The sequence below is a fragment of the Bolinopsis microptera genome, chromosome 7 (genome assembly GCF_026151205.1).
Source record: "Bolinopsis microptera isolate Bmic1 chromosome 7, MBARI_Bmic_1.0, whole genome shotgun sequence".
Lineage (NCBI taxonomy): Eukaryota > Metazoa > Ctenophora > Tentaculata > Lobata > Bolinopsidae > Bolinopsis > Bolinopsis microptera.
Window position 1 is genome coordinate 2944674 of NC_087078.1, and position 25241 is coordinate 2969914.

The following is a 25241-nucleotide window of genomic DNA, read 5'->3' on the forward strand; positions in this document are numbered from 1 at the left end:
GTTTTTCCCGGGGGAGGGGGGACATGTTTTTTGGGGTTAAAAAAGGGGGTTTGCCTGTCCCCAAAACCCTCATAAAAAATCAAGTTTTGACCTCTCAACCCACTCGGGGAACTCCCAGGGGCCACGGGCCCCTCCAAAAAAGGGGCCGAAAAATCCAGCTTTAAAACCAGACTTTAAAAAACTTTTCCCCTGGTTTTCTTTTATTTTTTCCCGGGGAAAGGGGGGACTGTTTATAGTTTAAAAAAGGGTTTTTTGCCTGTTTCCCCCAAACCCCATAAAAAAACCAAATTTCGACCCCCTCAAAACCCCTCGGGGCCACTCCCAGGGCCACGCCCCCTCCCCAAAATACCGAAATCCAGCTAAATCCCCAACCCTTTTAAAATTTTTTACCCCGAAATGCTTTTAAGTTCCGGGGATGGGAAAATGTTTTTAGGTTAAAAAAGGGTTTTTTTTGCCTGTCCCAAACCATCTAAAAATCAAGTTTTCGGGCCTCCCCAAACCCCCTCGGGGGGCCCCTCCCAAGGGCCCCCCCACCCCCAAAAAGACCGAAAACCCCGCTAAATCCCCGAAAATTTTAAAAACTTTACCCCTGTAGTCTTTTAAGTTCCGGGGAGGTGGACCTGTTTTAGTTTAAAAAAAGGGTTCTGCCCTTTTCCCCCCCCATCATAAAAATCAAGGGTTTTGACCTCTTTAAAAAACCCCCGGGCCACTCCCAGGGCCCCCCCAACCCCAAAATACCCAAATTTCCCCCCTAAAATCCAGACTTAAAAATCTTTAAAAAACCCCCGGGAGGCTTTTTTTGTTTCCGGGGGAGGTGGGACATGTTTTATTTAAAAAAGGTTTTTCTGGGCCCGTCCCAAACCCCTCAAAAAAATCAAAATTTCGAAAAACCCCTCCCAAACCCCCCCGGGCAACTCCCAAAGGGGCCCCGCCCCCTCCCAAAAATTACCGGGAAAAACCCCTAAATCCAACTTTAAAAACTTTTTTCCCCTGTAAATGCTTTATTTTTCCGGGGTAGGTTTGGGGCCCGTTTTAGTTTAAAAATGGGGTTTGGGCCCTTCCCCCAAAACCCAAAAAAAAAATCAAGTTTCGACCTCTCAACCCACCGGGCCCCTCCCAGGGCCACGCCCCTCCCAAAATACCCAAAACCACTTTAAAACCAACTTTAAAATCTTTTCCCCCCGTATTTCTTTATGTTCCGGGGTTGGGGGGGGACATGTTTTTGTTTTAAAAAAGGGGGGCTTTCCCCTCCCCCCAAACCCCTTTAAAAAATCAAGTTTTTACCTCCCCAAACCCCTTCGGGGCCCCTCCCAGGGGCCACGGCCCCTCCAAAAAAGACCGAAATCCAACTTAATCCCGACTTTAAAATCTTTTCCCCCTGTAGTGCTTTTATGTTTTCCCGGGGAGGGTTGGGAACCCTGTTTTAGTTTTAAATGGGGTTTTGCCAGTCCCCCAAACCCAATTTATAAAAATCAAGTTTCGACCTCCAAACCCCCTTTTGGGGCCCCTCCCGGGGCCACGCCCCCCCCAAAATGGAAACCCAAATCCAGCAAAAACCAGACTTTAAAAAACTTACCCTTTTAGTGCCTTTTATGTTCCGGGGGAGGTTGGGGGCATGTTTTTGTTTAAAAATTTGGGTTTTTTCTTGGGCCCGTCCCCAAAACCCTCATAAAAAAAAAAAATTTTTGACCTCCAACCCCCCTCGGGGGGCCCCTCCCCGGGGGCCCCCGCCCCCTCCCAAAATTACCGAAATCCAGCTAAAAACCAGAAATTTAAAATCTTTTAAAACCCCTTACTGCCTTTTTTGTTCCGGGGGAGGGGGGACGTTTTTAGTTTAAAAAAGGGGCGCCCTGTCCCAAACCCTCCAAAAAAAAACAAGTTTCGACCCCTTTAAACCCCCTCGGGGGGCCCCTCCCAGGGCCCCCGCCCAACCCAAAAAGACCGAAAACCAGCTTTAAAAAAGACTTTTAAAACCCTTTTCCCCCGTAGTCTTTTATGTTCCCCGGGGGGGGTGGGGGCAAAGTTTTTTGTTTAAAAATGGGTTTCTGCCTGTCCCCAAAACCCCATAAAAATCCCAAATTTTTGCCCCCTCAAAACCCACTCGGGGGGCCCCTCCCAGGGGCCAAAGCCCCTCCCAAAAGACCGAAATCCCAGCAAAATCCAGACTTTAAAAAAACTTTAAACCCCCCTATGGGTTTTTTTTCCGGGGGGGGTGGGACCTTTTTTTAGTTTAAAAATGGGTTCTGCCTTCCCCCCAAAACCCTCATAAAAAATCAAGTTTTCGGCCTCTCAACCCACTCGGGGGCCCCTCCCAAAGGGGGGACGCCCAAACCCAAAAAACCCGAAATTTCCCGCTAAAAACCCCAAATTTAAAATCTTTACCCCCGTATTCTTTTTTTGTTCCGGGGGAGGTGGGACAGTTTTTGTTTAAAAAAAAGGCCTCTGCCTGTCCAAAACCCTCCCTAAAAAACAAGTTTCGACCTCCTTTAACCCCCTCCCGGGGCCCTCCCCCCGGGGGGGCCCCCCATCCCCAAAAAAACCCCCAAATTTCCCGCTAAAAACCCCGACTTTTAAAAAACTTTACCCCCCCGTAGTGCTTTTTTTTTTCCGGGGTAGGTGGGACATGGTTTTTTTGTTTAAAAATGTTTCTGCCCGTCCCCAAAACCCTCATAAAAATCAAATTTCCCACCCCTCAACCCCTCGGGGCCCTCCCAGGGGCCCCCGCCCCTCCCAAAATGAAACCCAAATCCAGCTAAAATCCAGAAATTTAAAATCTTTTCCCCTGTAGTGCTTTTATGTTTCCGGGGAGGTGGAGACATTTTTTTTGTTTTTAAAAAGGGTTCTTTCCTGTCCCCCCCCCATCATAAAAAAAACAAGTTTTTTTACCCTCTCAACCCCCCCGGCCACCCCAGGGCCACGCCCAACCCCAAAATGACCGAAATCCCGCTAAATCCAGAAATTTTAAAATTTTTTTCCCCGTAATGCCCTTTTTTTTCCGGGTAAAATGGGACATTTTTTAGTTTTAAAAAATTGTTCCCGCCCCGTCCCCAAAACCCTCATAAAAATCAGTTTCGACCTCTCAACCCACTCCCGGGCCCCCCCAGGGCCCAAAGCCCCTCCCAAAAAAGACCAAATCCACTAAAATCGAGACTTTTTAAAAACTTTACCCCCGGTTTGTTTCTTTTATTTTTCCGGGGTTTTTTGGGGGGGCATGGGTTTTTGGGTTTTAAAAATGGGGTTTCCCGCCCGTCCCCCAAAACCCCAAAAAAAACCAAGTTTTTTGACCTCTCCCCCACTCGGGCCACTCCCCCCGGGGCCACGGGCCCCTCCCAAAATACCGAAATCCAGCAAAAACCAGACTTTAAAAAACTTTACCCCCGGGAAGTGCTTTTTATGTTTTTTGGGGGAGGTGGACATTTTTAGTTTTAAAAAAGGGGTTTTCCTGCCCAAACCCTCCCTAAAAATCAAGTTTTTCCGGGCCTCTCAAAACCCACTCGGGGCCCCCCCAGGGGCCCCCCCCACCCAAAAGAAACCCAAATCCAGCTAAATCCAGGGCTTAAAATCTTTACCCCCCGTATGCTTTTAATTTTTCCCGGGTAGGGGGACATGTTTTTTGTTTTTTAAAAAGGTTTTCTGCCGTCCCAAACCTTTATAAAAACAAGTTTTCCCCCTCTCAAACCCCCTCGGGCCACTCCCCCGGGGCCACGCCCTTTCCCCAAAAAGACCCAAATCCCCCTAAAAACCAGACTTTAAAACTTAAACCCCCGTATACCCCCCTTTTTGTTTCCGGGTTTGGTGGGACATGTTTTAGTTTTAAAAAAGGGGCCCGGGCCCGTCCCCAAAACCCTCATAAAAAACAAGTTTTTGGGCCCTCCCAAAACCCCCTCGGGGGGCCCCTTTCCCCGGGGGCCCCCCCTTTCCCAAAAAAAGAAACCCAAATCCAGCTAAAATTTCCCGACTTTAAAAAACTTACCCCCCCTAGTGCTTTTTTTTCCGGGGGAGTGGGACAATTTTTAGTTTAAAAATTGGGTTTCTGCCTGCCCAAAAACCCCATAAAAATCAATTTTTTTACCTCCCCCAACCCACTTTTGGGGCCAAATCCCCGGGGCCCACGCCCATCCCAAAATTACCGAAATCCACAAATCCAGACTTTTAAAACTTTAAACCCCCGTAGTGGGTTTTATGTTCCCGGGGGAGGTTTTTGGGGTATTTTTAGTTTTTAAAAAAGGGTTTCTGGCCCGTCCCCCCCCATCATAAAAATCAAAATTTTGGGCCTCTCAACCCACTCGGGCCACTCCCGGGGCCCCCGCCCATCCCAAAATGACCGAAATTCCCCGCTAAAACCAACTTTTAAAAAACTTTACCCCCCCCCGTAGGCTTTTATGTTCCGGGGTAGGTTGGGGCATGTTTTTAGTTTAAAAAAGGGTTCTGCCTGCCCCCCCCACATAAAAAAACAAAATTTCCCAACCCTCCCCCAAAAAACCCCCGGGCCAAAAAACCCCCAGGGGGCCACCCCCCCCCCCCCCCCAAAAGGAAACCCAAATCCCGCTAAAATTCCCGACTTTTTTAAAACTTTTAAACCCCCCCGGGGAGTGCTTTTATGTTCCCCCGGGGTAGGGGGGACATGTTTTAGTTTAAAAAAGGGTTTCCGGCCCCGCCCAAACCAACATAAAAATCAAGTTTCGGAAAAACTTCAACCCAACGGCCCCCTTTCCCCGGGGCCCCGCCCCTCCCAAAATTTAAAACCCAAATCCGGGTAAAAAAATTTTCCCTTTTTTAAAACTTTAAAAACCCCTGTAGTCTTTTATTTTTCCGGGGGAGGGACCCTGTTTTAGTTTAAAAAAAAGGGTTCTGCCTGTCCCAAACCATCAAAAAAATCAAGTTTCGGTTCCTAAAAACCCCAAAAACCCACCCGGGGCCCCCTCCCAGGGGCCACGCCCATCCCAAAATGACAGAAAAACCCCCTAAATCCAGAAATTTTTAAAAACTTTTAAACCCCCCCCCCCGTAGCGCTTTTAAAAGTTCCGGGGTAGGTGGGGGCCAAAGTTTTTTGGTTTTAAAAAAGGGTTCTGCCTGTCCCCCCCCAACTAAAAATCAAATTTTCGAAACCTCCCAAACCCCCTCGGGCCACTCCCCGGGGGCCCCGCCCCTCCCAAAATTTTTCTTTAAAACCAGGTTTTATTTTTCGGGGGAAAAACAAAAATCCAGACAGAAGGGGAATCTTAAAAAAACCCGGAAGGGGTTTAATTTTTTCCGGGGATTCCTTTTTGGGATTACTTTTCTAACAACCCACTCAATTTGAGGGAAAAGGGTTCATTTTCCATTTTTTTTAAGAATAATTTATTTCATTTTTTTTTAGGGAAAGGGTTTATGAACGCATTTTAATTCCCATAGTTTAATAAACAATCGAGCCACATTTTTGGATCTAAATTTTGGGCCCTTTCCAAAAATTTCTTTTGATTTTGAAAAAATGAGGGGTTTTAGCCCTCAAAAGACCGAATTTCGAACATGAAAAGAGTTTAACCCCTTTGTTTTTTCGGTGATTCGATTACCTGTTCAGTGTTTAAAAGGGCCCCCCTCCAAAAAGCAAAGGGGAAACCCAAAATTTGGTGACCTATCACATAATCACCCTATCAATTTTGTTAACGAGATACATTAAATGCTTGATAACGTCGTCATTTCAAATACGTTTGGGCTCAATTTTTCAGATCAGATACAACAATTAATTATCTGCAGTAATCTGAAATAAATGGGCGTCTAGCATGTCCGGAAAGAACAATATAGGTGATTTAATATTATATGGGCGTAGTCTTTCAGAGGTACGTATCGAGAATGACTCGGACCGAAAATTTTCTAAGTCACAATTTTTCAAAGTTTTTCTGGAAACTACTTTTGTTCATGTTTCATGCTATCCTGATCATTCTGAGCCAAAAATATTTTTTTCGGTTTTCGAAGTTCGATATACGATTTTGGACTCGAGGGTCCCCTTTGTAATGCGATCTCGGAAGGCAGGCCTCCCGTTCGCAATACGAGCTCGGAAGCGGGAGCTCTGCTTTCAGAGGTACGTATCGAGAATGACTCGGACCGAAAATTTTCTAAGTCACAATTTTTCAAAGTTTTTCTGGAAACTACTTTTGTTCATGTTTCATGCTATCCTGATCATTCTGAGCCAAAAATATTTTTTTCGGTTTTCGAAGTTCGATATACGATTTTGGACTCGAGGGTCCCCTTTGTAATGCGATCTCGGAAGGCAGGCCTCCCGTTCGCAATACGAGCTCGGAAGCGGGAGCTCTGCTTTCAGAGGTACGTATCGAGAATGACTCGGACTTAAAATTTTCTAAGTCAAAATTTAAAAAAATTTTTTCTGTAAACTACTTTTGTTCATGTTTCATGCTATCCTGATCATTCTGAGCCAAAAATATTTATTTCGGTTTTCGAAGTTCGATATACGATTTTGGACTCGAGGGTCCCCTTTGTAATGCGATCTCGGAAGGCAGGCCTCCCGTTCGCAATACGAGCTCGGAAGCGGGAGCTCTGCTTTCAGAGGTACGTATCGAGAATGACTCGGACTTAAAATTTTCTAGGTCAAAATTTAAAAAATGTTTTTCTGGAAACTACTTTTGTTCATGTTTCATGCTATCCTGATCATTCTGAGCCAAAAATATTTATTTCGGTTTTCGAAGTTCGATATACGATTTTGGACTCGAGGGTCCCCTTTGTAATGCGATCTCGGAAGGCAGGCCTCCCGTTCGCAATACGAGCTCGGAAGCGGTAGCTCTGCTTTTAGAGGTACGTATCGAGAATGACTCGGACCGAAAATTTTCTAAGTCAAAATTTTTCAAAGTTTTCCTGGAAACTACTTTTGTTCATGTTTCATGCTATCCTGATCATTCTGAGCCAAAAATATTTTTTTCGGTTTTCGAAGTTCGATATACGATTTTGGACTCGAGGGTCCCCTTTGTAATGCGATCTCGGAAGGCAGGCCTCCCGTTCGCAATACGAGCTCGGAAGCGGGAGCTCTGCTTTCAGAGGTACGTATCGAGAATGACTCGGACCGAAAATTTTCTAAGTCAAAATTTTTCAAAGTTTTTCTGGAAACTACTTTTGTTCATGTTTCATGCTATCCTGATCATTCTGAGCCAAAAATATTTTTTTCGGTTTTCGAAGTTCGATATACGATTTTGGACTCGAGGGTCCCCTTTGTAATGCGATCTCGGAAGGCAGGCCTCCCGTTCGCAATACGAGCTCGGAAGCGGGAGCTCTGCTTTCAGAGGTACGTATCGAGAATGACTCGGACTTAAAATTTTCTAAGTCAAAATTTTTCAAAGTTTTCTGGAAACTACTTTTGTTCATGTTTCATGCTATCCTGATCATTCTGAGCCAAAAATATTTTTTTCGGTTTTCGAAGTTCGATATACGATTTTGGACTCGAGGGTCCCCTTTGTAATGCGATCTCGGAAGGCAGGCCTCCCGTTCGCAATACGAGCTCGGAAGCGGGAGCTCTGCTTTCAGAGGTACGTATCGAGAATGACTCGGACTTAAAATTTTCTAAGTCAAAATTTAAAAAAAGTTTTTCTGGAAACTACTTTTATTCATGTTTCATGCTACCCTGATCATTATGAGCCAAAAATATTTTTTTCGGTTTTCGAAGACCGCACCTACCCTTTCGATATACGATTTTGGACTCAAGAGTCCCCTTTGTAATGCGATCTCGGAAGGCAGGCCTCCCCTTCGCAATACGAGCTCGGAAGCAGTAGCTCTGCTTTTAGAGGTACGTATCAAGAATGACTCGGACCGAAAAGTCAAAATTTTTCAAAGTTTTTCAAAGTTTTTCTGGAAACTACTTTTGTTCATGTTTCATGCTACCCTGATCATTCTGAGCCGAAAATATATTTTTCGGTTTTTTGAAGTCCGTACCTACATTCGGAAGGTTGTGGATGTGAGTGGGTTGAGAGGTTGTGGAATATTGTGGATGTGAGTGGGTTGAGAGGTCGAAACTTGATTTTTATGATGGTTTGGGACAGGTAGAACCCCATTTTTAAACTAAAACATGTCCCACCTACCCCGGAACATAAAAGCACTACAGGGGTAAAGATTTTAAAGTCTGGATTTTAGCTGAATTTCGGTAATTTTGGGATGGGCGTGGCCCCTGGGAGTGGCCTGAGTGGGTTGAGAGGTCGAAACTTGATTTTTATGATGGTTTGGGACAGGTAGAACTCATTTTTAAACTAAAACATGTCCCACCTACCCCGGAACATAAAAGCACTTCAGGGGTAAAGATTTTAAAGTCTGGATTTTAGCTGGATTTCGGTAATTTTGGGATGGGCGTGGCCCCTGGGAGTGGCCTGAGTGGGTTGAGAGGTCGAAACTTGATTTTTATGATGGTTTGGGACAGGTAGAACCCATTTTTAAACTAAAACATGTCCCACCTACTCCGGAACATAAAAGCACTACAGGGGTAAAGATTTTAAAGTCTGGATTTGTCACAGATTTCAAGCTATTTGGGATGGGCAGCCTGAGTGGGGTGGATGTGTTACTTAGATTTTCATATCTTATAAGTGTCTTTAAAAGTATAAGTACGAGCAGTTTATTGAGACTTCTGACTGCTACCGTCGTACTACGACTCTACGACTCGTAGATTCTACAATGATAAATATTGTTAAGTACGTGCGGCGCGCAAAATCCACTACAAAATCCACTACAAAATTCAGGGAAACGTCTTCTGGTTGTTTAAGTACTAGTATACATTCTCCGAAATATAGAGATCTTAGCGCGTAAAACCTAATTACTGCGCGCCACGGCTGTTCAGAACGTCGATTTCTGCGATTCTAATTAGACAGGATTACCCTAGGATTTATCCTAGCGCGTCCGAGATCTCTCGGATTTTATCAATCCTAACGCCGATCCAGTCCCCCCAGGATACCTCCGATGAATTCCTATCGCCGAGCGGCGATAGGATGTGTAAGTTCCGAGAGGCGATAGGATTTGCTCTCGGACCCGATAGGAAATTAAAAACCTATCGGATCCGAGCGCTAATCCTAGCGGAGATAGGATTTAACAATTCCGAGTGCCGATAGGATTTGCTCTCGGACCCGATAGGATACTCAAATCCAATAGGATCCGAGAGCAAATCCGAGAGGCGATCAATTTTCAAATATCAGGACCGATATAATTGGAATACGACGCATATCTAACTGTAGGTTGAAACTTCATGCTTTCTGTCAGTTAACTTCAGGATCATATCATCGCTTTATCTTAAGTTGATCCACGGTTGCCTGCAGGTTACAACAACATGGAGGTTGTTTAGGTTAAATTAAGTAGATAAATGATAACTTGAAGCTAACTTGTAGTTCTCTATTGTTATGAATACTGAGATCAAACTATCAATCTACAGGCTATCGTCAAACATGTTGCAAGGCGTCATCTTCAGTGACATAAGCCCTCAATAAATGAGTTAAATCCAGGATACTTTGTAGTACTCTTCAAGTTAACTTCAAGATACCTTATAGCTAGTACTCTTCAAGTTAACTTCAGGTTACCTTGTAGTACTCTTCAAGTTAACTTCAGGATACCTTGTAGTACTCTTCAAGTTAAGTTCAGGATACCTTGTAGTACTCTTCAAGTTAACTTCAGGATATAACCTTGTAGTACTTTTTGAGTTAACTCTAGGATACCTTGTAGTACTCTTCAAGTTAACTTCAGGATACCTTGTAGTACTCTTCAAGTTAACTTCAGGTTACCTTGTAGTACTCTTCAAGTTAACTTCAGGATACCTTGTAGTACTCTTCAAGTTAACTTCAGGATATAACCTTGTAGTACTTTTTGAGTTAACTCTAGGATACCTTGTAGTACTCTTCAAGTTAAGTTCAGAATACCTTGTAGTACTCTTCAAGTTAACTTCAGGATATAACCTTGTAGTACCTTTTGAGTTAACTCTAGGATACCTTGTAGTACTCTTCAAGTCACCTTCAGGATAACTTGTAGTACTCTTCAAGTTAACTTCAGGATACCTTGTAGTACTCTTCAAGTTAACTTCAGGATACCTTGTAGTACTCTTCAAGTTAACTTCAGGATAACTTGTAGTACTTTTTGAGTTAACTCTAGGATACCTTGTAGTACTCTTCAAGTTAACTCTAGGATACCTTGTAGTACCCTTCAAGTTAACTTCAGGATACCTTGTAGTACTCTTCAAGTTAACTTCAGGATATAACCTTGTAGTACCTTTTGAGTTAACTCTAGGATACCTTGTAGTACTCTTCAAGTCACCTTCAGGATAACTTAAGTAGTACTCTTCAAGTTAAATCCAGGATACTTTGTAGTACTCTTCAAGTTAACTTCAGGTTACCTTGTAGTACTCTTCAACTTAACTTCAGGATACCTTGTAGTACTCTTCAAGTTAAGTTCAGGATACCTTGTAGTACTCTTCAAGTTAACTTCAGGATATAACCTTGTAGTACTCTTCAAGTTAACTTCAGGATAACTTGTAGTACTTTTTGAGTTAACTCTAGGATACCTTGTAGTACTCTTCAAGTTAACTTCAGGATACCTTGTAGTACTCTTCAAGTTAACTTAAGAATATATTCTAATCAATTTAGAGCAGATAAGAATGTTTCAGATAGATCTTAGAATGAAACAACAAAGCCCTTTCAGACAAAACTTTGTAGCTATTCTAAGCCATGTTATTCTGACATTTGGAAACATTTCCTTGCGTTTGAACATAGACTATATTGCTAAGGATAAAATGCTATTCTTAATAACAACTGCAATTCTGAAAAAGCCATTCACAATTTCTTCTGTTCAGTAAAACAATTCTTCGGAAATATAACAAAAGGATACGGCACCGGGAATTCCCAGGCGGTCACCCATCCAAGTACTAACCCGGCCTGCAGTTGCTAACTTCCCAGATCGAACGAGATGAGGTGTATTAAACCGAGTATGGCCGTATCCAATGATGATGAATTTTGCTTCTCTATATTTTCTCATTAATTTTACGGAAGAATGAAAACATACTAAAAGTTAATATTTTAAATTTTTTTTCATGTTTTCGATCTCGATGGAATTTTATTTGAGTTCGGAAACGCGCAACACGCATTTTATCTCCCGGAAATGATAAATCTGAGAGCACACCTCTCGGAAACGTAAAATCCTAGAGCTAGGCTCTCGGATTTTTTTATCCTATCGCCTCTCAAAAATAAAATCCGAGCGCCTAGCGATCAGGAGCGATCGGACGACGATCTGAAATGCGATCGGATCGCCCTAGGACAGCGAACGTCGTCCAACCAGGAATGGCGTAATCCTATCGGATTAGAATCCACGCTAGAACAGCCGTGGCGCGCGCATTCGGAATGTGGGCATAATATAACATTGAGCATGCTGATGATCGATCAGCTCATCCCGTCCAACATCAGACGTCACAGGAGAGAGAACTGTTTACTTGTTGATTTATAATGAGCCATTTTCCTTGTAATAATCTACTGATAATTATTTATCCCAGCTCGCCACACGAGAGCATCAAGAATCACTCTGGAGAAAACAGTTCAACAGAGGAAGACGAACTATTTTACCCTTCTGACGTACGTATTTTAATCATGATAATGGTATCTTACAGTGCTTTCAATTATCAAATTGTGTCAATAATGTTACATTTTGATAATTTACTGAGAAACTCAGGCAACGATGTTGACCATACCTTCATACTTATTGCCTGTAAGTGAATTGTGATACAGCCTTTTTCGCTAAACTTTTCTTAATGTCTTCTCCGGCTACCCTACCTATTCTAAGATAATATTTAGGGTGTATCTAACTTAATGTTTCAGCTTACTTTGTATTATCACCTCTTCTTGGGCTTCTATTTTTGGCTAATCTCTTCCAATTAAAATTGTTGCTTCTAATGATTTATCTCTAAAAAGTGAGAAATATTTCTCTCAACCTCATCATCCTCAAAAGTCAATGTTAAGGGTTCTTACTTCTTTGCAAATAAGACGATGTATTCAAAGAAGATCAAACAACCGTGATAACTTTGAAATTTTGAGCGAAGGTAGCCATAAGTAGCAAAACATTAAAACAAGAACATGTAAAGCTTAGCGAACGTTTATATTCTATTGATAAATCAGTTTGTTTATTTTGTTTTTCATTAAAATCGAATTAAAATTAATTTCCTCACTCTTCGTTACAGAGACTGAAGTCTAAAATGTCGTTCACTGAGCTTTTTAACTCGTTGAAAATAATGTTACGACTCTGCGTCCAATCCTCCGCCTCTTTCGATTAAACTTCACCGAGAATTTACCCGTCAGCATTTTCGTGTATCCAGCAAAACTCTTAATAGTCAGGAGGTATATCAGAGGATTGACCATAAAGTTGACGTTAGCAGCCTGAAGCGAGAACCGGAACAAGGCACTGAACCAGTAAGCTGATTTAGCGTCCTCGTCCAGCACTTCCTCCAGGAGATAGAACACACCTGTTGGCAGATAGGATAGAACAAAAGCTGCTGAGATTGCCATCAGTGTTATCACAGCCTGTCTGTGAATACCCCTAACTTTAGCAACGTAACAAATTATCCAGACAGTGGTAACCAGGATCACCAGCAGTGGTACTAGAAAGAAAATGATGGCCACCATTGGTGCGACTATACGTAGGGGACCTTTCTGGTAGAACTCTGTGAAGCATTTGAAGGAGGCTGAGGAGTACACTACGGTGAAGTTTCCTGGAATCAGAGCTGCTGCTAGGGTGACGGTTATAAACACCATCATCAGGATCCAGATACCATAGGAGATATGTCTCCCTCTCCGATACCGTCTCATGTTGGAGTGCAGCGGGAATATGAGTGAGCTTAGCTTGCTGGCCATGAGTGCACTTAGGAAGATACAGCTTGTCCCCATTAAGAAATGTGAGAGGGTAGAGAGGATGTAGCAAGCCAGATCTCCGTAAACATTTGTCTGTGTGATGATGAGAACGGGGGTTGTCATGATGTAGAGACCGTAAACCAGATCTGATGCAGCTAGATTCCTGATCAGGATTATAGATATCCGGTCTAGTCGTATTGCGTTGTACCTGATAGAGGACACCAGGATGAAGGTGTTACCTGTCACCGCGATGAGAGCCACTACCAGGGTCCAGGTCACCAGGACTGCTTGTTCAGGGGTCGTTAGGGGGTGGTGGAACCAGAATGAGGCATCAGAAGGGAGGTGGTTCGCCTGAGTGGTATCCTCCATTTGGAATGCTGTACTGAACAAGTTAGGAATATGGCTCCGGAATACTGTCGTGTTGTTGCCTTCCATTCTGTAAAGTAGATTTGTATTATTTTGGATTGAAATATGGAAATAAATCATTACCTTTGTAATGATAGAAGAACATAATCTTTCACAAACAGAAGATACAAGAAAGTAAAAATTGTTATCGAATGTAACATAGAACTTTGAAAAAAAATTGCCCATGAAATTATAAACTGCTTGGGGGGGGGGGGGGGGGGGGGGGGGGGGTCATGACTATTTTTGATAGTCCCGACGAAAATGCAAAATTCTCATTCTTGAGTATTTTTGAGGAAAGTTTCCTGGAGAGGCAAAAACTCATTCTCTAAAATTGATTTCGAGTATTTTTGGACCACATTGCACTGATATGAAGAATGATTTGGTATCACTATTTTTGAGTGGACAATTTTTGAATAAATGAGAAATCCATGCTGAATTTCTCAGATTCAAAAATAATTTTTGAGACATTTTTGAGTATTCCTGGCGAAAATGGTCAAATTCTCAGATTAACAAGAATTGCGCCCGTTGTTTCGTTTTGGCGGACGCTAGATTTCCATTTCACATTTACTATAAATTTAAGTATAAGCTCCAATCAGCTCACTTCAATCTTCATGATAATAATATTGATAAATTATCCATCAAATACGGGAAACACTTGAAATTCAGTTCCATTGCCGTAGAACTTAACTTGTATCTGTAATTCAAGAAATTATCAGCAAAGGTAAACTATACTCGTGTACACATCAATACACTACGCGTGCCACGTACAAATTGGCCGTATTACCTAATAGTAATATTATACATTACATGCATCATATACATTAAAACACAATCGCGCCGCGCATTCATAGATCACAGGCTATCTATACATCACATCTCCGCAAGCAATCCTCGCGCGCGCCCAACTTTTTCGTTGCATGGTAACGAACGGAAGGAAGGACACACGACATATTTAAACCCACATCCTGAAAAATCCTGAACATTTACATACAGCTCAGGAAATATTTTCCGATTGCAATATAGATATCAGAATAGATGGTCAAAGGCATTTAGGAGCTGTGCTGGGGACGCCTGAATTCAAGGATACCTACATTAACAACCTTGTAGTTGAGTGGAGTGATATGCTAAAAAAGTTAGTACAGTTTGCCAAATCACAGCCTCAGGCAGCCTATGCTTGTTTTACGCACGGTGTCCGCCACAAATTTACATATTTTATGAGGACATTATATATCAGCTCTTATATGGGCCCTCTTGACAAAATAATCACTCATGAGCTTATTCCAACTATATTTGGTTGTCCAGTATCTCCTATACACCGAGAGCTTATGTCATTACCATTAAAGAACGGAGGTATGGGAATGCCACAGTTGGAGTATCTAGCGAAAAGAGAACATGCTGCATCGCTTTTGGTAACCCGGGGACTGGTAAATTCCATGAAAGGAAAATCTCTTGCTACAACTGACACGGAATCGAGAGATGAGCTTCAAGATATGTTAAAACAGCGTGTTTTGGAATATAAAGAACAACAAGAGGAGATACTTAAAAAGGTTGACAAGAAGACTGCAAGGGTTTTGGAGCAGATTAGCGAACCAGGGAGCTCAAATTGGCTCTCATGTCTACCACTAAGAAAACATGGTTTCGTTCTAAATAAATCTGAATTTAGGGATTCTATCAGATTGCGGTATAACTTAGATCTGGATCGTTTACCTTCACACTGTCCATGTGGAAAAACGTTTGATGTGAACCATTCTCTAAATTGCCATCTTGGTGGCTACATCATTATCAGACACAACGAGATTAGGGATTTTTTAGCTGGCTTGCTGAAGAGTGTTTGCTCGGACGTGGAAGTTGAACCTCAGCTTCAAGAACTAGAAGGAGAGCAGTTCACGAGGTCATCAACACTTACGGGTGACCAGGCAAGACCCGATATAAGAGCTCGTGGTTTCTATAGGCCGGGCCAAATGGCTTTTTTCGATGTTAAGGTAATTAATCCTAATTCTAATTCCTACCTTCAACATTCGACAAAGAAGACCATGGAGAACGCCGAGAAACAGAAATCACGATGCTACAATGAGAGAATACTTAATGTAGAGCACGGATCATTCGCTCCATTAATTTATTCTGGTGGCATGGGACCCCAAGCCAGGACATTTGAAAAACTGCTTTGCAACAAACTTGCTTATAAGAAAAAGCAGAATTACAACGATATTATAAATTTTTATCGGTGTAAATTATCTTTTTTAATTAGGAAATTAATTTTATTGTGTATTAGAGGATCAAGAAATACCTCAAACAAAACTTACGAATTATCTAACATGGATGATTTAGAATTTAACTCTTTCGAATCGAAAGTCAACTAATTTTTTCAGTCCCATGGACTGGGTTTTATTTTTGCAATGATGATTTTCATAATATATAACCTCTGGTGGCAAGAGATTATTTGGTGGCAAGAGATTATTTTTAATCTCAGGGAATAGTGATCGTGTCACCTATAACCTCTCCTATTCCAATGACCATAGTGCGTGATGAAGAATCACATCCTTTTCGAGGTGCTACTATTAAGCTTTGTAATCTGTCCTGGGTGACTCCAGTTTAAACAGATGACGTGCAACAAAACACTATGGATCTAGACAGGCAAAGGTCGATAAAAAACCGGGTGCGAGATGCTGGCAACTTTTCCTCTCTAAACATTTGCTGCAGAAACATCACAAAGTAACAACAAGAAACGGTGTGTGGCTCCCTCTGCAAGGACGGATGATACCAGTATGAAGGTGGCGGGGCAAAGCCTAAGGGACCCCCGTGGCCAGATGAGTGTTGGGAGAACACGTCATTGTAGCAGATTTATTTCTCCACAGATCATCCATGTGGACTCCGACTCTAATAAGAAACAGCCAGCGAATTATTCTAAAACAGGTCTTACATTTGGGACATGGAATGTATTATCTCTGACAAGTAGTTCAAGTCAGTTGTTCCAGCTATCAGAGAATATCTCTGAGTATAAGTTGGACTTGCTGGGTATAACTGAGACCCATATGCCTGGTACAGGATCAGAGCTACTGGATAATGGCTCCTTACTTATTTATTCAGGGAGGACGGACGGTATAAGAAGGCGAGGTGTCGGTCTTACCCTTTCAAAGAGGACTAAAAATTCATTAATTTCCTATCTACCAATATCTGACCGTTTGTTGAGTGCAAGGCTGCATAGTCAACACCTGAACATCTCTGTTGTTGTGGCATATGCGCCAACTGAGGGGGCTTCAGATAATGATAAGGATGAATTCTACCAGCAGTTGTCAAGTGCATTCGATGAGCTACCCCGACATGATTTAAAATTACTGCTCGGTGATCTTAATGCTAAGGTCACATCGGACTGCAGTTCTATGTCAGGTGTCATTGGTGGACACTCGCTTCACAGCTCATCAAATGACAATGGTACCCGATTGTTGGACTTTTGCATTGCCCACCAACTTACCATCGGGGGCACTATGTTTCAGCAAAAGGATATACATAAAGGTACGTGGAGATCACCTGATGGTCGTACTGTAAACCAAATAGACCACATCTGTATCAGTAAGAAGTTTGGAGGCTCCTTGCTAAATGTAAAAGTTTGTAGGGGGGCTGACATTGGGTCTGATCACTATTTGGTAAGAGCACGACTGAGAATGAAGCTTATGTCAGTGAAAAAGAAGCAGGAACGTAAGCTTGAGATTCCTGCTATTGAGCATCTGCGTGATCATTCACTTGTTTCCGAATACAATATTGTTCTGAGAAACAAATTTGACTGTTTGGAACCTGAGGTTGACCTGGAATCAATGTGGGACAACTTCAAGACAACTGTCCAACAAGTTTCCATGGAAATCCTTGGGCAAAGACCTCGAAAAAAGAAGGACAGGCACCAATCTCAGAAGACAAAAGAATTATTGAAGAACCGTAAGGAATTTAAGCGTAAAGACCCTAATTCGAACGCTAACAGGTCAGAGTATTCTAGATTGAATAAGCTCTTTAAAAAAAGTAGCAAGGTGGACGATAACAACTGGGCACGTAGAATGGCCAATGACTTGGAAGAAGCTGCGAGAAAAGGTCAGCAACGTGAGGTATGGCAGAAGATCAATGTCATATCTGGAAAGAAGAAGAAGCAGTCAACTGCAGTTAGAGACGTATCTGGCCAGTTGATTGCCGACCCACATGCCCAGAAAGAAAGGTGGAAAGAGCACTTCTCTAGGCTATTGAACCCTCCCCCGCAAGAGGCCAATATTTCTGACCTAGACAACATCCCTCCGCAACCCAGTTTTGACGACCTTTCCGATTCGGATGAAGCTCCTACAAGAAACGAGATTGTTGATGCCCTCAAAAAACTCAAGAATCACAAAAGTCCAGGAGTGGATGGTATCACCAACGAGCAACTTAAGTATGGACAGGATGGGTTGGTCGATCAACTAGTTGTGTTGTTCAAGAAAGTGTGGGAAGATGAGAAGATTCCTGAGGATTGGTCCAAAGGTGTTATTATCATCGTTGGAAAGAAAGGTGACACCTCTCATTGCGCTAACAACAGAGGCATTACATTAAGATCCACAGCCTCGAAGCTCCTGCAGATGATACTCCTGCGGAGACTTAGCAATGGCATGGAAAGATTCCTCCGAGAAAATCAAAGTGGTTTTAGGCAGAATCGCTCATGTATTGACCAGGTTTATTCACTCCGCTGTATTATACACCAATGCATTGAGTATAATATCCCTCTGTATATTAATTTTGTTGATTTCAAAGCAGCTTTTGATTCAATTGACAGGCAGTTCATTTGGAGAAGTATGCAGCACTACGGCTTACCTGACAAGTACATTAGAATTATGAAGGCGTTCTTCACTCACACAGTTAGTGCTGTTAGGGTCAATGGAGAGGTTACAGGTTGCACAGTGGGGCTCGCGTAAAGGGCATGCTGACATTTGGTTTTTTTGCCCTTTTATGCCTCTGGCCACATCTTGGTGGTGTCAATTTGGATTAAATCGTCAATTATGACTTATTTCAGTGAAATTGGACAACTTTCACTACTTTTTTGGGCAAAAAATCAATTTTTTCGAAAATTTGGCACTTTCTGTCACACAAAAAGCATCTTTTTCGACTAGCAGTTTTAAGATTTCATCGAATTTTAAGCGGTTTCTGTCCCATTTTTCTGCTTTTTCGTATGGAAATGGTCATCAATCATGCTGATGTGATTGTTTAAGGGTATTTCAGAAAGGAGAACCATAAAAACTATGCAATATGACAAAAACATAAGAAAAATCCTATGAAATCAGAGTTGCCCCTGGATTTTCCGAGCTCAAATTGCCAGATTTTGGCTATTTTTGGCTCATATGCACTATTTTTCCATCCAAATATTGCTTATTCCAATTGAACTTTGCTGGTATTAGCATAAAATATCGAAGTGTGCACCAAAAAGCTATGAAATAAATGAAAAAATCAGTTTTTAATCTATCAGTTTTCATTTTTCGCGCTATTTTGACGCGATTTTTCACCTCAGGCTCGTACCAAAAATGGGTCATAATTTTTTTTCCGAAGCGTTCCGAAGCCAAATCTTCTGGGTTCTGCTAGAAAAATTATGGGAAAACATAGAAAACATAATGAAACCCGGGCCATATGGGGCCATTTATAACTTTACCACCCATTTGTGGTCAGCGAATGAAATTTTAAGGCCTATTTTTGAAAAATATTCTAATTTTAGCTACCAAAAATCCAAAATTGACCGAAATCATGGTTTTTTCTTCTTAAACAGTACTAAGAATGCTTATATCCATGTTCAATCAATCAAAAGTTGAAAAACATTGAAAACAAAAGGAACCTCAGCCTGACTCAAAAATGGCAGTGAAATTGAGTTTCTGGGCATGTGCAGGCAGGTTATTTTCAGGCGCGCTTTTCAAATGGTTGTAAATTTTGACCCAACCGAGATATTGAGCTAATTTAAAAAGCATTGAATCCGGTTATTTATTCTCTATCAGAATTTACAACAATCTAAAACATTAGGAAAACTCGTTTTTAGGCTAAATGTCAGCATGGAGCCCCACTGTGGGTTGGTTTGATGTCAACTCGGGTACTGGGCAAGGTGATATACAGGGACCACCAGTCTTCAACTTTTGTTTGAATTTTTCGGCATACCTTATGGAACTGAACAAGGTCATTAGCAAAGGGGCTTTATTACAGCTGCCAGCCCCCGGGGTAGAAGAGAAACATCTTTTGGACACTGATTACGCTGATGACATGGCTATGTTAGATAACTCAAAAGAGGGGCTGCAGGAAACCACTGACCTTCTCTGCAAATACAGTGCCTATGCGGGTCTGAAGATTAATGCTGGCAAGACACAGAGCATGGTTGTCAGCAAAAGTGCATCGCAGAGGCCGTATTCTAAAGACGACACTATGGACATCAATGTGGAAGGTCTCCCAATACAGCAGGTCAGCAATTTCACTTACTTGGGTGCAATCATCAGTGCGAATGGAACAATTGACAAAGAATTTTCAGCTCGAATTCAAAAGGCCTCTGGGGCATTCTATCAGCTCAGCAGTATATGGTACAGTCGCAACATCAAGACTCCAACGAAAATCAGGATTTACAAAGCGGCTGTTCTCACTATACTGCTTTATGGAAGTGAGGTATGGAATACCACACAGACGCAGATGAAAAGATTTGAGGTGTTCCATCATAGATGTCTCAGGAGAATCCTGAAAATAAAATGGTTTTATCATGTATCTAATGCTGATGTACTTAAGCGGGCTAACATCGCCCCTGTTGATACTTTCGTACGAGCAGCTAGACTCCGATGGTTTGGCCATGTGGTGAGGATGCCAGAAGAAAGAATACCCAACTATCTTCTGCACTGGATCCCAAAGCATGGTAAAAGGTCAAGAGGTAGACCTCGGAAAAACTGGTTGTCATGTGTCCGGGAGGATGCAGCGATCTTCACAGGTGTCGATAACATCACGATAGAAGATGCAGAACAACAAGCTACAGACAGGGTTCACTGGAGAGGTCTAATACACCGGAGAAAGGAGTTACTTTGTGGTGCAGGCCACTCCAACGACTAGGAGGAGACCTTTTCAAGTACAAGTACAAGTATAACCTGTAATACTATTTTGTATATATTTAATTTCGTTTTCCAAAAAAAACCTATCTCGTTCTCCAAAATCCACGTTTTTCTGCAAAAACCTCCATTCGTAACCTTTCACTATTGCCTTTTTTCAAAAGGGTGAAAAGGAAAAAATTCTCAAAAGTACTCATGACGTATCAGTTGAATTGCAGGCGGTGGCAAAGCTCCAGCACACTGCTTACATTACTTCGACTCTTACATTACTTCGACCAGTTCCAGAACTTGTCTTGACGGTTATATTTGTCCGGTAAATTTTGTCATAGCAATTGCCCTGTTTGATATGAGCCATGTATTATAGTCGTCTACTTTGATGAACTTCATGACACGATATCAACTCCACCTTTTTCCGCTTGCCAGGCTTAACTCGACGCCCCTTATTGATATTCATTCAACGTTCGGACTGACGAACTATGTATAAATAGAACGCCAATTTCAAATGTCATAGTACCTTAGTTTTATTTATCTAGTAGTATAATATACGTCCCAATTCCATTTCATATTTTCCATACTGATCTCATATAGCTAGAATGAAAGGTAAATATTAAAATGAATTAGCCCTAGCACTTAGCAACACCCGGAGGAGTTTATAACACAAAACCCCGGCACGCTTAAGGATGTATTGAAATAACCTCTCGTGCTAAAGCACGTCGGCGATATTTTTATGAACGGTAAGTTTTTGATCAAATGCGACCTTTTTAATATGTACGGCGTTTTGAAACAATAGAAGTTGTTCTGCAGTCGATAAAACCTCGATATAATGAACAAATGCACCCTCGTGATGCCAGATTGTAACTAATCATCATCTTGCGGCCTCTGTGTATCGTAATATCACGCACTACTCATACAAAATAACTGTGCAAAAAGATCCAATCACACCTTTTTAGAGCGGGTTCACAGGGTTTGGATAAAAGTCGAAGATGTAGTTCAAGTCAATTCCATCATTCGTGGTTAATTTGAGAATCTGAGAATCTGATCACGTCACTGATTGAGAACCTGTTAATGTATGGGAAATCTGCAGTCTTAAATTAGTCTGTAAGACATCTTCTTTCCTTCTAACGTCACCTAGATAACGGTCGAGAATTTAGTTAAAGTCCATCACATAGGCCATTTTAATCCGCAGTCTTAAATTAGTCTGCGAGAAATCTACTTTAATCACTGTATTGGTTAGATCAGAGTGCAATTTCTTAATTATCTTTATCGCCTATAGTAACTTAGTATGGGCTTTGATAGTTCTATGAGGCAAACCATACGAATTAAATAATGTGCCCTGAGCTCTCAATGCCAGATTAGAAGTTAAGTCAGCTGGTCAGATTAAGAAGTTAATCAAAGATAATTAAGTTCTTCAGTCTTTAAACTCTTTGAGTTGAAATAATAAAAGCCTGAAATGAGGCTGTTTCAGGAGGACCTGGACTCAGAAGGCGAGGAGCGCACGAAAAAGAAACCCAGTAAATTTAAAGACGATCTTAAGCTTAAGAAAAAATTCAATGCCCTCCTACGAAAGATGAAGCTGAATGATACGGACGAACCTATGATCGATGATGAGGTCGGTTTTGTAAGTTTGATAATATTATTATTTACTGACATCTTGAATAACCTGTAACTAATACAGGTAGCTTATAATCATCTAATTGAACAAGACGTCTAGTTGTTAGCATTCAATTTATGGATATCACGTTTAAATAAAGTTACCCAATGATAGTCCTTTTAAAGGAACAGACCCAAATGATAGTCATGTCGATTTAATTAATCAAAAACATAAGTTTGATCAAACAAAGATCCATTTACCAATGAGCAAGGTACACCATATTATAAATCATACGGCATATCCGATATCGTTCATATAGTGTAAACCCACGAGCCACCTCTACCATATACCCCCGAGAATTATTATTTACATAATATTGTAATAGAATAAATCACAACACCAGATTTCTGATTTACTGGATCTTTTCTCCAGTAAATCGGTGTTTTACAGTGTCTTGTTCAGGTAACACAGCCGGACCAGTATTCTGCCACCTTCAGCTCTATCATGAGGGACGACAGTGACGACAGTGTACATAGTGACAGTGATAGTGTTGGCACCCTGCCAAAACCTCATCTTCGGTAAGTAGTAGTTCTGGCACCCTGTCAAAACCTCATCTTAGGTAAGTAGTAGTGTTGGCACCCTGCCAAAACCTCATCTTAGGTAAGTAGTAGTGTTGGCACCCTGTCAAAACCTCATCTTAGGTAAGTAGTAGTGTTGGCACCCTGCCAAAACCTCATTTTAGGTAAGTAGTAGTGTAGGGACACTGCATAAACCCCATGGTGTGGAACTGAATTGCTTACCCTTATTATTCAATAAGGTTGATTATGAAAAACAAACTCCGTAATTTTGAAAATCCTGGCTACTGGGCTACGGAACACACCAGCTCGCAAAATTGAACACTAAATAGCTTTAGTTGAGGTCGATACTATTTATTCAAACGAAACCCAATTTTACGCCATAGCAATATCCCGCGTTTCTTTGACGCGTTTATCTGCATTTAGAGAAACAGCAACTTTTAAGATTTAAAGTCTAGCGACTCAAAGAAATATTACAAGTACCTACCACGCGGAGAAATTAATTACATGGTTCATTACAGTTTCCCCTCTTTATGATGTCCATAATATGAATATCCATAATATGATATATGGAAGATTGAAGTTATTTTTATAATACGTATTATTATGAAATAGAAGTGGCGAGTTTTGAGTTAAACAGTTTGTCTATGCCGACCATTATCAGATTATAAAATATTGTATATTAACACAAGTTTATTAAGTATCATATTAACAACACACAGGAGCTTGCATAACTGGCTCTGTCTACATGCTTGTAATAAAATAGTCTCGTCTGAAACTGGAACTGGCTTTTAAACCCACATATCAAGATGTAAATGAATGGAGCGATCCTAGCAAGCTTGTGGAGGAGGTACTGATCTCCTTTTCTTTTCCAGTATGGCCACAGCCCTTTCTGCACAGATTTCACTGCAGCATAGTCGGGACACAACCCCAGGCACAATGCATGATATGCACTCGTGTTATGCCGCTCTAATGGAAGGCTTTGTGAGTGACGTCACATCTGCCCTACAGTTTTGAGATCTAATCGGGATTCGAACTCACTACCTCAGGGCCTGTAGACAAAAGGACTCAAGTGAATCAAGATATTGAGAATAGTACTAATGGGCCACTTTCCTACTTTCCAGCTTTTAGCACGTCTTATAAATCTGGATTCACAGTTTTGATTAATAAATACTGGAAGCTGATTGGTTGATCTGTCATGTGACACATGTGGTTATCCTCTACTACATATGGTTACGACTAAACTACTAGTACTGTATATTATATCAACTCTGTACACGCCCGTTAAGCAGGGTAGTAGTTTTATCCAAGGGTCTTTACATTTCGATATGATAAGGAGTGATTCAGCTCGTCGCTCAATCTGATGTAAATAAAACGCACCATACTTATAAGTAATATTCCTCATACAGTACAATGCTGCCCTAAAATAGATATTATCGATATTTCAAAACACAATGTCATGACCCCTGTAAATCTTCAGGCCCTACTTCACTGATGACTTTCAAAACACAATGTCATGACCCCTGTAAATCTTCAGGCCTTACTTCACTGCTGACTTTCAAAACACAATGTCATGACCCCTGTAAATCTTCAGGCCCTACTTCACTGTTGACTTTCAAAACACAATGTCATGACCCCTGTAAATCTTCAGGCCTTACTTCACTGGTGACTTTCAAAACACAATGTCATGACCCCTGTAAATCTTCAGGCCCTACTTCACTGCTGACTTTCAAAACACAATGTCATGACCCCTGTAAATCTTCAGGCCCTACTTCACTGCTGACTTTCAAAACACAATGTCATGACCCCTGTAAATCTTCAGGCCCTACTTCACTGCTGACTTTCAAAACACAATGTCATGACCCCTGTAAATCTTCAGGCCCTACTTCACTGCTGACTTGCAAAACACAATGTCATGACCCCTGTAAATCTTCAGGCCCTACTTCACTGCTGACTTTGACCGAGATTCAGATAAAGAAAGCAGCACCGACGAGGGTACAAGTAGCAAGAAAGCTGACCACGAGCCTCCTAGTACTGCTACACGCAAAACATCTGAGGAAAACAGACGCGGGTAATTAAATGAGTAGTTCTAGTTTTGTTGTTAAGTAATTGTCAGTAAGGTCTGATATGCCAGGAAGTTTCATTATACGTACGAATCAAATTATATCCAAAATAATCTTCATAATTAGAATATTCATAGCCCCTAATAAAAACGAAATCACTGAATCATGCTATGCTCTTAACAATATAAAATAAGCTTCAAGTAAGCTCGATTAGTCATCAAATACTTTTTCGGCTTCCTGTAATTGGCTGGTTGCACTTGTGTAACAATAAGGCTGTTGGAATACTCCGAAGTAAAATAAGTGTCTTGATAAAAAAAGACCACCGCATCTCCTTCTTTTCACCACATAAGTTCAACACAACCCCCCTCAGAAGCAGCATGCTCGGCAGCCCAGTCTCATAACATTAACCCCCCCTCAGAAGCAGCATGCTCGGCAGCCCAGTCTCATTACATTAACCCCCCCCCCTCAGAAGCAGCATGCTCGGCAGCCCAGTCTCATTACATTAACCCTCCCCCCCCCTCAGAAGCAGCATGCTCGGCAGCCCAGTCTCATAACATTAACCCCCCCCCTCAGAAGTAGCATGCTCGGCAGCCCAGTCTCATTACATTAACCCCCCCTCAGAAGCAGCATGCTCGGCAGCCCAGTCTCATTACATTAACCCCCCCTCAGAAGCAGCATGCTCGGCAGCCCAGTCT

The 25241-nt window shown here is 41.7% G+C and overlaps 1 protein-coding gene and 1 pseudogene across 2 annotated transcripts in view; one reads left to right on the plus strand and one right to left on the minus strand.

Annotated features, from left to right (window-relative positions):
* Window positions 1-10829: 10829 nt before the first annotated feature.
* On the minus strand, window positions 10830-10947 carry LOC134819051 (5S ribosomal RNA; annotated as a pseudogene).
* A 440-nt stretch (window positions 10948-11387) lies between these two features.
* The window catches only part of LOC134818203 (phosphofurin acidic cluster sorting protein 2-like), a 28202-nt gene continuing 14348 nt past the window's right edge, over window positions 11388-25241 (plus strand). The window contains exons 1-4 of one of the 2 annotated variants that reach the window (XM_063827647.1): window positions 11388-11573; window positions 21783-21935; window positions 22371-22486; window positions 24420-24554. In XM_063827647.1, coding sequence (XP_063683717.1) covers window positions 11448-11573; window positions 21783-21935; window positions 22371-22486; window positions 24420-24554 — 530 coding nt within the window. In that variant the 5' untranslated portion in view covers window positions 11388-11447. The remainder of the gene's footprint in view (window positions 11574-21782; window positions 21936-22370; window positions 22487-24419; window positions 24555-25241) is intronic. The other variant, XM_063827648.1, reaches the window with a different exon arrangement.